The 14,899-nt window shown below is 31.4% G+C and overlaps 1 protein-coding gene across 1 annotated transcript; it reads left to right on the forward strand.

Moving 5' to 3' along the window:
- The first annotated feature begins 6,521 nt into the window (after positions 1 to 6,521).
- On the forward strand, positions 6,522 to 10,022 carry LOC128667831 (uncharacterized). Its single transcript, XM_053739535.1, has one exon. It carries the CDS (start codon positions 6,522 to 6,524, stop codon positions 10,020 to 10,022), a length of 3,501 nt encoding a protein of 1,166 aa, XP_053595510.1.
- The last annotated feature ends 4,877 nt before the right edge of the window (positions 10,023 to 14,899 follow it).

A 14,899-nucleotide genomic window follows, 5' to 3' on the forward strand; every position in this document is an offset into this window, starting at 1 on the left:
GACTGTATTTATTTCTAGTGGATGTTTGAGACATATGTGTATTTAGTCAGTTGCATTTAATGTTGTTTCCTTTAAATACAGACGGCTGATAGTAGCAGTACAAGATGGTGACTTAGTAATGTAGAAAGATGTCAAATTATGAACAGTTGTACATCGAACTGATGTTATGTATTTGCATACAGTGATTAAGTCGGACATAAAATGTTACATGTGTATTTGTTGCTATCATGAAAAATAGTCACTAATCTATTAAAAAAACGATAATTTAATGCATTAGCATTTTATACTTTTTTTAAAATGAGTCAAATAAATTGCGAGCAGTTTGCTTATAATGCCAGTTGAATTTTTGTCTAGCCTTATTTAAGTTTACAACAATTTCGAGTCAGCGATTGTATGTTTCCAACATACTTGGTAGCATCGAAAGTTGTAGCAAGTGGAGGTTTATGCTCGTGCGATTTAGTGGTAGCAGTATATTATACCAAATTAACTTTATACTAGAGTATACAGCGGTACCAACTTTTTTAATTTTTATATCTCTGAAGGTAAGGTAGATCTCGAAAGGTAACTCTAACATTATACGCGGGTAGGGATCGGAATAAGAAAATTTAAATTCATATAAAATTTCTATTAAAACATTTATTAACAAAAATAAAGACATTAAAATTTACGACTATCATTAAAGATTGTTATTTTGATAACTGTATTTTATAATTTCTTAAAAATAGATAATTTAATTAACATATTTTTTAATAATTTAAAATATTTTATTGTCATAATATAATTTTTACTTTATTTGAAAAATTTAATTATTTACACATAAGTTACATAACAAAAAATCTGGGCGTCGGTTGACCCTGCGGGCCGGCCCCAAAACTTTATTTTCGTGCGCTTATCTTGTTGTATAATATAAGCGCTGTTGCCACATCACACTACTGTTTTGATACGTCTTTAAAATTTTTAAAAAGTTTTGAGCTTTGATAAATTATATTTCAAAAACGGCGTGGTCAATCATTTTCATTTTTTTTATGTGGTTGATAACTTCAGTTTTGATAATATATAAAATTTTAAGAAAGTTCTTACATTTGGTTTCGATTTTAGTAAAAAAAATCACCCGTAAATTACAATATTTTGAAATCGTTTTTCATAAAATTGGGGTGGTCAATGTTACTCAGATTAGTCTCATATGATTTGTAGTCAATCATAGAACAATCAGGTGAAGTTTCATAAAAATCCTACATTAAATTAATCCACTTAAAGTAGGCCTGATCATGCCTGTTCTTGTCTGATCCAGCCTGATATATGGGATTAAATTCAAAATCTTAGTTATAATTAAATTTAAGTAACTTAGTTATAATTATATATAGCTAACGTAGTTATAATTATATGTAACTGATATATAATTTCATATAAATATAAATCAATAGTTAACAAATTAGATAAAAAATTCTGCTGACCAAGAATCTATCACATATAAGATTTTTATTACTTGAATTTCATACGAAACTTACTTTTCGAGTCAATCTCTTAGGTCAACGGGTAGCGGGTTAAACTTTCGACCGCAAGGTCTACGGTTCAAATCCTGCACACGCCCGAATTTATTTTTTCCTTATTTTTACAAGAATCTATATACATATAAGCGAAATACCACTGACTCATCACCAGATCTCCGAAACTATTTGACCGATTCATTTAAAATTTGGCATAGGTACTCCTTTTTCACTGTAGATGAGAGATAAGAAGGGATTTTGCGCAATTCCTAGCCAAAATGGATTTTTCGATAACCATCACGTATGCTACCCCCTCCCCCCAACGTTGCCATGGTAACCGTTGCCATGGTTACCGTTGCCATGGTTACCGTTGCCATAGTTACCGTTGCCATGGTTACTGTTACTATGGTTATCAAGGTGGTTACCATGGTAACCGTTGTTATAATAACTGTCAAAATGAATAAATTGTAATAACAAATTCAGTTGTCAATTAAATTCAGAGGAATCATTAGTATAAAAGTAGAAAGATATTAAATACTAATATTCTATAAATCATCTACAGTGTTATTTTATATAATGTTAGGCAAATATATTTTGATTTCAAATTTTCTACTAGGTCGATTCAGTCTAAACTATTGGCTAGTTAATCATTTTTCTTCTGAAAGTTATAGGTCAAAATTAACCCATAATTGTAAGATTCTAAAATGGTTTAAAAAAGTAATATTATAAAAAAAAAAAATATAAAAACGGTTGGCCTTAAAGGTCATCCCTGCAACTTCCCGTTAATTTTATATTTAAGCGCTCAAAACTGTACTTACTCCGAGCTCAAAAATCTGGTAAAAGTTTAATATAACATTATTTCTTAAATTCTAAAACCAAAATACTTTTGAATGAGTTAACCGATTTTTACGCGATTGGTGGCATTCGACGCAGTTTTTCAGGCCTCATAAAGAGTCTTTGAGTTTTAATCGATCGAAGTATGAATTTCGATATAATTCAGAAAAAACATTTTTTTCTGTTTTTTTTTTCGACAACGATAACTCATAAAAGAATGAATCGATTGTGACCGGGCTAGCGGCGATCGACGTGGTTTCTTGATGTTGAGAGCTGATTAGTTTTTGGAATTGATCAGTAGTCGTTTAAAAGTAATTCTATAAAAACCACATTTAAAAAATTTTTTTTTTTGTAGTATTTTTGAGATTTCTCAAAATATACCGGTTCGAATCGGTATAAATTGTATTTAAAATCTAAGTTTGGTCGAGCCCTTTCGGATGGCACCAACCGAAATCAAATCGGTCGAGCCGTTCAAAAGTTATAAGAGGTTTACATACGGCCACACACACACACACACACACACACACACACACACACACACACACATACATACATACATACATACATACATACATACATACATACATACATACATAAAGATATACGGACATCACTGCGAAAACATTCGGGGAGACTTCCTAGGACCTCAAAACGTCAACATCCGTTTAAAACTCGATTTTCTAAAAAAGGAGTAAAATTAATAACTTCCCGATTTTTCAGCGGGATGTTAAAAATGTTGTGTGAAGTACGCGATTAACATTGAATTGAAGACTTGAACATAAAACGATAATAAAACTATTAGAGATCGGAAAGAGTATATCAAATAATAATAATTATTCAATTTTATTTATTTCAAACACACTTTCTATAAGTTAATGAATCTTAGATTATTAATAATCATAAAATGGTATTTGACGCAATTTATTGTAAATAATTCATTTGTGATTACTAATAATTATTAGTAATCGAAAATGAATTATAACTATAATGATATTGAAGTTGGCTTTAGATAAATGAATTATATCATGATATGCTTGAGAGAATAAATGAATAAATGTCAAAAATAAATCGCTGTCACGATATTTACAAAGAAAAATTTTAATAATTAAAAAAATTTTGGTATTTATACGTATTCGACGCTAATTTAAATAATTAAGATATCCATTCTTTATTATGGTTACTTCAATTGAGTATATGTCAATTATATTTTATTTATTGTTTTTAATTCAAGTAAGTCTTCATGAAAATTTTTTTATCATTTTTTCTAAAGTTTCCAGTTGGTAAGTGTTTATTTAAATTTATCAAAAAATTTTTTATTACTTTACTAATTCTGATTTTATCAATTTCCATGAAAATTTAAATTTTACATTTAATGCGATAATAGTTTTTAATTACGAACTTCTGTTAATTCTCAGTTCAGTAAATTTAATTTTTTTTAAAGTATATTTTGAAATAAACATAGTATTTTATTATCGATAAATATTTAAAGTATAATTGAAAAAATTATTTAATATATATTCATCATAATGGATGTAGAATATATTTTGATAGATGGAATACTTACTCCTTTTAATGTTATAAAAATTAATGGTGATGGAGCATGTTTATTTTCTTCTTTATCTTTACTGGTTTACGGTAATGTATTAATGGCTAATAAAATGAGAAATATTATTGTTTCTCATGTCATTAACAACTGGGATAGATTTAAATCTTATACTGTTATGTCATCTGGCGAGAATTATGATTCAGTAGGTTTATACTTTACCGAAATGTCTAAACGAAACACATATGGATCTATTTGTGAAATTATGGCAGCCGCAGAGATATTTCCATATCGGTTTGAAGTGTATCAAGGTGATTGCATTATAGCGTCCGTTGGTGAAGCAATTCGAGGTGTAAAAAGGTTACGTTTTACGGGGCATGATAATAATGGTCACTACGATGTTTATCTTTCGGTGCTTGCATCAAAAATTACAGGTAATAACTATATAAGTGGGGGTAGTGTAAAACAAAATGGAGAAAATGTGTCATTTTCGGTGCCTAAAAATCAAGAAAATGTGTCAATGAGTTTTTTATCGTATAAATTAATTCCTAACGTTGCTTCATCGTGTTTAAATTTAAATAGTGATAATTATGATAAACAAAGTGATGAAAATGTATTATTTTTAGTGCCTCAAACTCAAGAAAATATATTAGCGGAAGTTTTACTACCTCAATTAATTCCTAACGTTGAATTACAAAGTTCAAGTGAATCAGTTATTAATGATGTGAATCCCCTTCAATCAAATGGGAGAAAAAAAAGGAGGAAAAGAGTCAACTATACAATTAGAAAGAGACAATTGCGACAAGCCACTTTAAATTACACTCATCGTAATCCTGATGTACATAGAAAGGCGACAAAAAAATACGCTTCTAATAACCCTCATGTTAGTCGTGCAGCTACAACTAAGTACAACGAGAAACGATTACAAATTAAATTAATGTCTTGGACTTTAAAAGCTTTATCTCGCCTTAGTTATGAACCGAGTATTGACTATCAAAATGATAAAATTGTAAATCTTGGGCATCGATTACCCTGTTTTTGGTGTCGTGCTTTGAAATGGAAGGATGAGGCTGAAGGAATGTGCTGTAGTGGTGGTAAAGTTCAGCTCCCTACTCTTCAACGCTACCCAGAGCCTTTACATAGTCTTTTAACTCATCAGCACCCAATCTCAGAACATTTTCTTTCTTCTCTTCGAAAGTATAATGGGTGCTTTCAAATGACGTCTTTTGGATCAAAAGAGGTAAAGGAGGGTAGTTTTATGCCAACATTTAAAGTGCAGGGACAAGTCTACCATAGGATAGGAAGCCTTATGGTAGAAAATAATCAACAACCATCATTTCTCCAAATATACTTTGTTGGTGATGATAATCGTGAAAGAGAAATTCGTTGTGGGATCTGTCCTGGTATTAAGCCAGAGTTAATTCACCAACTTCAAAATTTGCTTCATGAACACCATCAATACATTCCCTCGCGGTTTTGGAAATACCGAAATTGTACGGTATAAATATCGCATAAATATGGTATTACTCGAGTTATTTTGGTCAGTTTTTTTGCCGTATTATTGCCAAAAATTTACGAAATAAATTCAGAATATTTACGGTAATAAATCAGAAAAAATACGGTATTTTCACAGCATTAAAACCGTAATTATACAGCATATTTATAGTATATTTTCGGCATTTCTGCAGCATCTAACCGTTCTACCCAGAAAAAAATTGATATATAATCGTATAAAATTTTATGTAGTTATATCTAATTTTATATAATTATATATAACCTTATAAAATTATATGCAATAACTGTCATGAAAAAAAAAAAAATAAATAAAAACACCAGTTAACTCGTGGACTCGATCCCGAGACCTATTTGTTCAAAGTCTGATCTGGTAGCCATTATGCCAAATCACTTACTTGATATATGTTACTAATTGTATTCACATGGATACAAACAAACTTAAGAAAATTGAAAACATCAATTTTCACAGATAGTTATTTTCACTTACATGTTTTTGTTTGAGTAAGAATTGTGTGAACCAATAAAATAAAATAAAAAATATTACATTTTGCACATTTTCGATGATTTTAAATGCAGAAGCGAACAAAAAATAAAACCATATTTTTTACAATTTTCTATTTCATCAGCGTAAATCTGGCAAAATTGCAGGATACTGACAGTATTATTATCACAAAAACAACGATTTCATTATTGTAACATTATCGTATAATAGTTTTTATACAGCATTTTATTGGTAAAAGTTCGGCATTTTTACAGTTTTTTTATAGCATTTTTTTGGTAAAAGTTCGGTATTGTTATAGTTTTTTCGTAGCATTTTTTCAGTAAAAGTTCAGCATTTTTATAGTAATATTACTGTAGTAATCTGGTAACTCTACAGCATAAGTACAGAAAGTATATGGCATAACTACAGGAAAAAAACTGGCCAAAATAACCATATTAATACCAAATTATTACGGTAAATTTACGGCATGTGCATGAATGCCGAAAATATACGGCATTTTTACGGCATTCTCAAAACCGCGAGGGTTAAAGATTTTAAGGTTGCTATTGAATCAGTTCCTAAGAATCAGAAAGAGTTTCAGGTTATAATTAATGCTGATAAAAAGCCTCCGGGTGAACATCGAGGTCGTTTCAATGCTCAAATGGCTAAAGAAGTAGCAGTTATCATCGTTGGACAAAATTTTGAAAAGAGAGATATCATCCTGAACAGCAGAGACGATAAGTTAAAGCGAATCAGTGAAATCCATCGCGCGTATGATACTTTACAATATCCTCTGATGTTCTGTCGTGGAGAAGATGGCTATTACATTAATATTCCTAAGCGTGATGAAAAAACTAAGCGTCCTCTAAATAAGACCGTGTCAGCTTCTGAGTTTTACAGTTATAGAATAATGGCGCGTAATGGAGAAGAAAATCATTTACTTTTATTTCGCACTCTATTAAATCAATTTTTGGTTGATATGTATGCGAAAATTGAAACCGAACGACTTAATTGGATTCGTAACTTTCAAACAAACTTACAAAGTGAAGAATACGTTCACCTTAAAGACGCTTTAACGAAAACCGACGGTCAGATAACAGAAATAGGTAAAATGGTTGTGCTGCCATCATCTTTTACTGGTGGGCCACGATACATGCATGAACGAACTCAAGATGCTATGACTTATGTACGTCATTTCGGACGTCCAGACTTATTTATTACGTTCACTTGCAATCCAAAATGGAAAGAAATTGAAGAGCTTTTAGTTCAAGGCCAAAAATCTCACGATAGACATGACTTAATAGTAAGAATTTTTCACGTGAAAATTAAGCATATGATGAATCTTCTGACAAAAGGTTGCATTTTTGGCAAAACGAAGTGTCATATGTATACTGTGGAATGGCAGAAACGTGGACTTCCTCACATTCATATCCTTCTGTGGTTAGAAGAAAAGCTGAGACCAGAATCTATTGATAAAGTAATTAGTGCTGAACTGCCTAATCAAGATCAAGATCAAGAACTATATGAAATAATAAAAACAAATATGATTCACGGTCCATGTGGTTCTTTTAATAGAAATTCTCCCTCTATGGTGGATGGTTCATGCACGAAAAAATATCCAAAACATTTTATAAAGGAAACCCAAACAGGAGAAGATGGATATCCTAAATATCGTCGGCGATCTCCTGAAGATGGTGGAGTAACAACAATAATAAATGGAATTAATATAGACAATCGATGGGTGGTACCGTATAACCCTGTCCTGTGTCGTACATTCAAAGCTCATATAAATGTTGAAGTTTGCAACTCAGTGAAATCAATTAAATATATTTGTAAGTATATAAATAAGGGATCTGATCAAGCAGTATTCACTGTTGGAGATCTTGATGAAGTGACAAAGTATGAAGCAGGACGATACATTAGCACTTCTGAGGCAGTTTGGCGAATAGTGAGTTTTCCTATCCACGAGAGATTCCCTCCAGTTATGCATCTTGCTGTACATTTAGAAAATGGTCAACGAGTTTTTTTTAATGAAAATAATATACTCAATCAGATCAACAATTCCAAAACAACACTTATGGCTTTTTTTGAACTCTGTAAAGTGGACAATTTTGCGAAAAAATTATTATATTGTGAAGTTCCAGCTTATTATGTCTGGAGAAAACACCAGTTTCACAGAAGAAAACAAGGAAAAATTGTGCCAGGTTATTTAGGTATAAAAAAAGATCATGTTTTAGGCAGAGTGTATACTGTCCATCCTACCAATACTGAATGTTATTACCTCCGTCTTCTTTTGCATGAAGTTCGCGGTCCAGAGTCATTTACGGCTTTAAGAACTATAAAAGATGTAATCTATCCTCCATTTCAAGAAGCTTGCAGAGTAATGGGATTGCTCGAAGACGATGCTCATTGGGATCAAACTTTAGCAGAAGTCTCAATTTCTGATTCATCTTACAAAATACGTGAATTGTTTGCTGTTATGTTAGTTTTTTGCCAAGTTGGAGATCCAATTAAATTATGGGATAAATATCGAGATAATTTCACGGACGATATTAAAAGACGAATGAGTAGGAATCGCGAAAACTCTGAGTTAGATGTTGATATTATTTACAATCAATGTTTGATTAATCTTGAAGATATGGTCATTGCTATGTCAGGTAAGACTCTTTTACAATTTGGTCTCACTTCACCATCTCGAAAACAAGAATCTGGTATTATTAATCAACAATATTTAAATGAATTAGCTTATGACACTGATAAGTTAACCGAAGAAGTGATAAAAAGTGTTCCGATACTGAATAAAGAACAGAAAGAAGCATATGAATCTATATTGAATAGTGTCGTTTCTGATTCTGGACGATTGTTCTTCCTTGATGCTCCTGGTGGAACGGGAAAAACATTCTTGATTAATTTGTTGCTTGCGAAAATTAGAAGTGAAAAAAGTATTGCTATTGCTGTTGCTTCTTCAGGAATTGCGGCTACTTTAATTGACGGAGGCAAAACAGCTCACTCGACATTTAAATTACCTCTTGAAATGAATCATTCTGATAATATTCTATGCAATATTTCTAAGCAGAGTTATATGGCTCACGTTATCAGAGAAGCAAAACTGATAGTATGGGATGAATGCACTATGGCTCACAAAAATGCTATTGAAGCTCTCAACAGAACTCTTAAGGATATAAGAAATAGTGACCGAATAATGGGTGGAATAACTGTTGTTTTAGCTGGTGACTTCAGACAAACTTTACCTGTTGTACCACGAGGTACACGTGCAGATGAAGTCAAAGCCTGTCTCAAATCCTCAGTTTTATGGCCTCATGTTAACGTACTGTCTTTGAAAATTAATATGCGCGTTCATCTACAACATGATTTGAGAGCAGAAGAATTTTCAAAGTTACTCATTGATATAGGGAATGGACAAATTTCAGAAGTTGACGGACGAATAAGTATTCCGGATAACCTAGGTGATATTGTTGATGATTTAACTACATTAACTGATAAAATATACCCAGATATCAATAAAATTGGAGTTAATTGCTCTTCATGGCTAAAAGAAAGAGCTATTCTGACTCCAACGAATGATTCAGCGAATAGCATTAACAACTATCTTATAGAAAAGCTATCAACTAATCAAATGAAGTATAAATCTATTGATACAGTCGTAGAAGTTGATGATGCTGTCCATTATCCTGTCGAGTTCTTACATACACTCAATCCACCCGAAATACCATCTCATATTCTCAATCTTAAAATTGGAGCACCAATAATGTTACTGCGCAATTTGAATCCTCCAAAACTATGTAACGGTACCAGACTACAAGTGAAAAATTTACATAAAAATATTATTGAAGCTACAATTTTAACAGGTAAACATGAAGGAGAAGTCGTATTTATTCCAAGAATTCCTTTGGTTCCATCTGACTACCATTTCAACTTCAAACGTCTACAATTTCCTGTAAGGGTTTGCTATGCTATGACTATCAATAAAGCGCAGGGGCAGAGTTTAAAATTAGCTGGTGTAGATTTGAGAAATGATTGTTTTTCTCATGGTCAGTTTTACGTGGCATGCTCAAGAGTCAGTTCACCGGACAACTTGATTATTCTTCAGCCAGAAAAAAAGACGAAAAACATTGTTTACAAGGAAGTTTTAAGTTTGTAACTGTATAAAACTGTTAATTTTATTCATTGATAAGTATTGAGTGATTGTTATATTTTTGTTCATTATGAGAAATAAATTTTTGTAAAAAGTTAAAACTTAATTTTTTTTTTGTTGTGTATGCCTCCTGGGGATCCCGCAACGTTAAATAACGGGGACGCATTCCAATACACAGTACCTCATGGGTGATGCGGAAATCTGTGAATGACAAATGCATTGACTGGTACTATTTTTCCTGACTAAAAATTTTAAAAATTCACTTCATTTATCGATAAGAAAATATACATTTTGTATTTAATATAAGAAATAAAGATTAAAATTAATAGTGTGCCCAGCGAAGCGGGCGGGTGGCTGCTAGTAATTATATATAATTGTATATAGTTATACATTATTATATAGGACCATTTTTTATCTATCTTTTTTTTACCCGGGTGAGCATGAACATACATGAATATACCTGATCAGACCTGAACATGTTTGGTCAGGCATGGTCATTTTTCATGTCTGATCAGGTCTGACCATTTTTCCACAGGTAGTAATAATTACACAATTTTAAAAACGTTTTAATTTATTAAGTAAACTTACCTATCATTTTTCTCTGTGTACCAATCACAACTTTTTTGTCACATAAAGGTGCGGGAGAGTGAGTAAATTGACGGATATGTTTGAACGATTAATTAATGCTAGCCCGGGAAAAAATGATCAGGTTAGGGTGATTAAAAAAAATCGAATATTTTTTTTTTTTAACTCTCGACATTGAAAAGTTGGTTCTCAGGCACCTTTAGAAAATACTCACAAAATTTGAGCTCTTACTATTAATAGGAAGATCCTCCTCATTACAGTTTTCCATTTTTTATTTAGTCCCTTATATAAAAGACCATATCTCATTATTCATTGATGGTTTAGCCAAATCATGATACATTCTTTTATAGGAAATTGAATGCTCTACAAAAAAGGATAAGTGTATTTAACCGATAAATTTCACCATTTAAAAGATATTTGAGATCAAAGTTTGAAGAATTTGTTAAGAAAAATTTTTTTAAAAATAATTTTCTACATCATTGAAAAATGATTATTGATAAATAAGCGTGACATGTTTTTGTAGGAAATTTAACGCTCTACAAGAAAGGTCTGATGTGTTTATTTGATTTCTCTAACCGTTTAGAAGATATTCCTTGCCGAATCCCAATCCGTTTGAATTTCAAAAGTTTTTTATGAACTTTTTCACATTCATGAATTTTACAAGTATTCATAAGAATTTCAGCTCATGTTAATAGAATAAAAGTATTTACTTTAGATTTAATGTTTATGTCAAGAATGTGATATTTACTAATCAATTTCTTATCCATATTTTTTAACTGATTTATTAAAAATGTAACTGTAAGTTTTTCCCACAAAATTGATAACTAAGTATATTTTTCTGGGAAACCTAGCAAAATATCCCAATTGCAATAAAAGCCAATTTTTTTAATAAGACTAACAGCTATATTTTTTAATATAATTAATATTTCCGTAAGTACTACTTTAAAATAAATCGATTATGTACCCTGATTAAACAACTGAATTCGATCAAATTAAACAGACTTAAATTTTTTATTCTATATAATTCAGAAAAATTCTGTTAATTCGGTACCTGATTCAAGAATGAATCCTGTTTCATTCGGCAGGAAAACCAGAATTTGTCCAAATTAAAACGAATTTAAATAATTTTATTCGGTTTAATTCTGATTAATTCAAAAATGATTCTCCAATTTCTGGTTCTGAATCAAAATTAAACTCCCGGGAAAAAATGATCAGACCTGATCAGACATGAACAGGAATGAGTCTTCAGGCCTGATCAGGCATGTTCAGGTCTGATCAGGTACGTTCATATCTGTTTATGCCCACCCGGGGAAAGAAATTATATATAAAAAATGACCCTATATAATTATATATAATTATGTATAACTATATTATATTATATATAATTATTGCTATAAAAATAAAAAAATAAAATAAAAAATTTGGGCGTGAGCAGGATTTGAACCGTGGACCTTGCGCTCGAAAGTTTAACACGCTACCCACTGACCTAAGAAATTTAGTTGAAAAGTAAGTTTCGCATGAACTTTAAGTAATAAAAATCTTATATGTGATAGATTCTTGGTCAACTAAATTTTATATCTATGAAGAGGCATGAACAGGCATGAACAGGCATAAACAGGTATGATCAGGCCTGAGTGTATTTAACGCTTCAGGCATGACCAGGCATGAACAGGTATGATCAGGCCTGGGCGTATTTAACGCTTCAGACATGAACAGGCATGGGCAGGTATGATCAGGCCTGATCATGTCTGATTTCAGGCCTGATCATACATGAACAAGCATGATCAGGTCTGATCATTTTTTCCCGGGCTGAATTTAAACGAATTTGAAGTTTTTAAATCAGTTTTATTCTGTTTAATTCAAATTCAAATTTTCAATCCAGTTGAATTCTGTTTTGTAGAATTCTACAGAGTATAGCAAAATTAAAATTTTGAATTCGGTTGAATTCAGTTGCTTAATCAAGGTATAATTAATTCGAAATTTTTTTCTTTTATATAGATATAAATGGTGACACTTCTGAAATAAGAACGTTTATTTCTCAGAAATGGATCTTAATTTATCTCTAAATAATAAATTGATGTATTATTCTCTTCTTCCAAAAGTGAAGCTTACCTACATTTATGAAAAGGTTTACAAAAGAGTTGAAAATGTTTATTCTATTGACATGAGCTGAAATTCTTATGAATATTTATAAAATTCATGAATAGAGTTAATGAATGTAAAAAAGTTCATAAAAAACTTTTGAATTCAAACGGATTAGGATTCGGCAAGGAATATCTTCTAAACGGTTAGAGACATCGAATAAACACATCAGATCTTTCTTGTAGAGCGTTAAATTTCCTACAAAATCATACCACGCTTGTTTATCAATAATCTTTTTTCAATAATGTAGAAAATTATTTAAAAAAAATTTTTTTTTAACAAAGTCTTCAAACTTTGATCTTAAATATCTTTTAAGTGGTGAAAGTTATTGCTTAAACATACTGATCCTTTTTTGTAGAGCATTTCATTTCCTATAAAAACATGTATGATGATTTGGTTAAACCATCAATGAATAATGAGATATAGTCTTTTATATAAGGGTGTTCAGTCACGAGCTTATGCAATTTGAAAAGCTTCGTGCATTTCCGCTACAGCCGTGAGTTGCCGAACTCGCTACTGACCTCAAGGTCAAAATAGTGCCGGGTCACTCGTTATTTGGGCCCGGTACATACAATTTCTAGCTCATGGCCGGGTCAAGTTGGCATGAGAGCCCCGCTACTAACCGACTAATCAGGAAAATTGGCGGTTAACTATTTCCTGTTGGCGCGCTTTTGAGCCAATGAGAAAATTCGTTTTGTGCATCAAGGCTGCCACGTCATCACCAAGCGGCCACGTTGCTTTCAGCTACATTTTCTCCGTGTCTTTTCGTTCCTGAATTCAAGAGTACAACCTCGTACTCTAAAACCGCTCTGCTTTAATATAATTATTCTTGGTTGCATTCGCTATCGCGTATACATCTTGTTGCATTCGCTGTTTCATATTATCTTCTCAGAGTTTTAAGTGTAAACAGTGTCAATAAATATCTAATTTATTTATTATAATAATTTGTGTAATTTTTTAGTTGTTAAAATTACATCACACCTACACCAGATCCTTTTTGCGCATTCGCTCACTTTACAAAGGGACTAAAAAAAAAAAATGGAAAACTGTGATGAGGAGGATCTTCCTATTAATATTAAGAGCTCAAATTTGGTGAGCATTTTCTAGAGGTGGCTGAGAATCAACTTTTCAATGTCGGAAGTTAAAAAAAAAAATATTCGATTTTTTTTAATCACCCTAGTGTGGATGTGTATGTGTGTGTGTAAACTCTTTGTAACTTTTTCACTAATGGATCGATTTGGATTGTTAAGACAGCAATCGAAAGAACTTGTTGGTCATCAACTTTCCTGAGAATTTTAGATCATTTGATCATGTAGACTTGAAAATATTGGCGAATTACGAAAAAAACAAATTTTTTTTTTAGTTTTTTAGTGATTACTTAGAAACGACTTGAATGATCGACTTTAAAATTTGATAAGCTCTAGAATTTGATAAAACGCCTCGATTGCTGCCTTAGCCATCTTAATCGCTTAATTTGTTCTATACATACCGCGGGAGAAAGAAATGGTAAAAAACAATTATTTGAGAATATCTTTGAGAAAACTCAACTAAACAATTCCAAAATCTAACCAGCTCTAGAACTTAGAGAAACGCATCAATTTTCCGCCTTAACCATCTCAATCGGTTCATGCGTTCGAGAGATATCGTTGGAGAAAGAAGTGGTGAAAAACGGTTTTTTTTCTAAATATCTTCGAAACGACTGACCCGATCGATTTTAAATTTCAATCAGCTCCAGAATTCAATGAAACGTACCAATTGCTACCTCAAACATCGAAATCGGTTACTTCGTTCAAAAGAACTCAGCGTTGAAAAGTGAAAAAAATATCATTTTATGTTATTTTTTCCGCATAAATCGAAATATAATGTACTAACATGTGTCTGAAATCATACCAACTCTTCCTCTTTATGGTTTCTTTCGATCATCATATAATGTCATTTAACTTGTTCTTTAGATTAATTCATATTGTCAACAAAAAAATTGAAAAATTACAGTTTTTAATATTTCTCTCGGATAATGTACATATATTTTTGCTCTGACATGAGTCAAATCTTATTTAAACCTTGATTTTGATCACTGAAATTGATTTCTGCCTCAATACACTTATTTTATTAAACATAATCAGGAATTAAATTTTAAAAACCGCTTCTCCATTAAT

The sequence above is a fragment of the Microplitis demolitor genome, chromosome 5 (assembly GCF_026212275.2).
Source record: "Microplitis demolitor isolate Queensland-Clemson2020A chromosome 5, iyMicDemo2.1a, whole genome shotgun sequence".
In the NCBI taxonomy this organism is placed as follows: domain Eukaryota; kingdom Metazoa; phylum Arthropoda; class Insecta; order Hymenoptera; family Braconidae; genus Microplitis; species Microplitis demolitor.